This window comes from Bactrocera latifrons, unplaced genomic scaffold (assembly GCF_001853355.1).
Source record: "Bactrocera latifrons isolate USDA-ARS-PBARC rearing strain unplaced genomic scaffold, ASM185335v1 scaffold_2399, whole genome shotgun sequence".
Lineage (NCBI taxonomy): Eukaryota > Metazoa > Arthropoda > Insecta > Diptera > Tephritidae > Bactrocera > Bactrocera latifrons.
In genome coordinates this window covers 1-2,063 of record NW_017535962.1, presented here as the reverse complement: position 1 = coordinate 2,063, position 2,063 = coordinate 1, and the positions used below count along the sequence as shown (strand labels likewise).

The window sequence follows — 2,063 nt, the reverse complement described above, 5'->3', positions numbered from 1 at the left end:
AAATAATAATTTTTTGGAGTAATGTTATTTTGAAAATGTCAACAACCGTCTTAATAGTCGATCTTCAATTTCATATTGCCAAGATGAAAATGCCGTCGGCATATGTGCAAATGGTGAAGTGAAAACTGGTCTGTCAAACTGCTGAAGTGACAGCTTATTGCTTACGATATATGGCAAACTAATTAGTATTCCATATATTGTAAACAATAAGCAATGTGGAGTCTCCACAGGCAATAGGCACGGTAATACAGTTAATAAGACATAGATTTTATCCTTTCGAGATGCCCCGTAACAACCGAGTTAGGTTGATAAATATGATTCGCTTAGACTTGGAGAATTGTGTTAAATTAAACACACATTTAAAAAATGACATAATAAGATTTCGTGTAGACGAGATATCTTATAATACTTTTTATCGGGAATTTATTAATCAAAATTGGCCAGCAGTTATAACAAATATATCTAGTGAATGGGAATGCAGTCACACGTGGATATCAAGAAAAAATGCAACACGGATGAATATAAATTTTGCCTATCTTAAGGATAAAATAAAGGACTGTTTAGTTCCTGTAACAAACTGTATAGATAAAAGTGTATCAATTGAAGTGTCATTTTACGATTATATTGACAAATGGGAAAAATCTATTTTAAGTCGAAATAGTGGTGAAGATTCGGTGCATCTCTATTTAAAAGATTGGCATTTAAAAGCTTACCTTCGGAATTACGAGTTCTACAATGTTCCTAAGCATTTTTTTTCGGATTGGTTGAATGAATTCTTAACTGAGAATCACCGAGATGATTATCGATTCGTTTATATGGGACCGAAAAATACATGGTAAAATTGTGTACAAAAAAAATAAGGCTCATAAAATTGCTTTCTTTTTATTTTTCAAGCAGGACTCCTTTTCATGTAGATGTTTTTGGATCATTCAGTTGGTCTGCAAATGTATACGGTTGCAAAAAGTGGATTCTCTTACCTCCCGGGGAGGAGTTGAAATTATTGGATCAGTATAAAAAACTACCTTGTGAAATTAATGAGGAAACTTTGCGTAAATCTAAAATAAAGTATTTCGTAGTATATCAAAAACAAAACGAAGGCATATTTGTCCCAAGTGGGTGGTATCATCAAGTAACTAATATTACTGACACTATATCGGTGAATCATAACTGGTTTAACGCTGCCAATTTAAAATATATATGGAATAATATTTCGTCTAATTTGAGGAAAGTTGTGATTGAGATCAATGATTTCAGAAGAAGTCATAATTTTAATGAACAATGTCAGCAAATTTTGCACGTAGACTTTGGCATAAATATTGCCGAATTTCTAGAAATACTGTGTTTTATTGCCAAACGACGATTATTTCTGTTGAAAAAGCAGGGAAACTCAAATATAAAAAATATTCAGTGTCCTTCAAGTCATATGTTTTATATCAATGACTTTCATATATACTATGATTTAAAAAATATCGATACTGTACTAAAAACCATGATTCAGGATAAATTTGTACACAATTGTTCCAGATTATACAACAAATGTATAAAATTTATCAGTCTTATTAATCAATATACTAGTCTAATAAACAAGAATATACCATATGTATTAAAAACAAATATGTTAAAAACCATTTATAGCTTAACCGATATATAGATATGTATTTATTCTTTGTTTTCCAATCCTATGATAACTGGCACCAATGTATTGTAATCAGAAAAATAAGGAAAATATACAAGTATTGAAGCGAACTTTTTCAATAGTATAGCATTAGCTTGATTTTGCGGAAAGTGCTATTTGACTCTACTATTGAAGGACAATGGCCTACTAAACTCGTCCCTCATGTACCTCTATTTTTTTTCTTAGCACCGCTTCAAGCGCTTTCTTGCCTGATAGGGCGCTTCACGGGGGTGGAAGTAGAGGGTGATCCGTTTCGAACTTCTCTACTTTTTTTTTTTAACGTCAAATGTTTRGTATCATTCAAAGGAATATTCTGTGGCATTTATTTTTTTTTAATTATCTCACAAATATTGGCCGCGACTACGTTTCAATTTCCAATCACTCGATT

The 2,063-nt window shown here is 31.7% G+C and overlaps 1 protein-coding gene across 1 annotated transcript; it reads left to right on the top strand.

Moving 5' to 3' along the window:
- Positions 1-272: 272 nt before the first annotated feature.
- Positions 273-1,746, top strand: LOC108969055 (jmjC domain-containing protein 4 homolog). Its single transcript, XM_018933548.1, has 2 exons — positions 273-835; positions 898-1,746. Exons 1-2 carry the CDS (start codon positions 282-284, stop codon positions 1,649-1,651), a joined length of 1,308 nt encoding a protein of 435 aa, XP_018789093.1. The 5' UTR covers positions 273-281; the 3' UTR covers positions 1,652-1,746.
- The last annotated feature ends 317 nt before the right edge of the window (positions 1,747-2,063 follow it).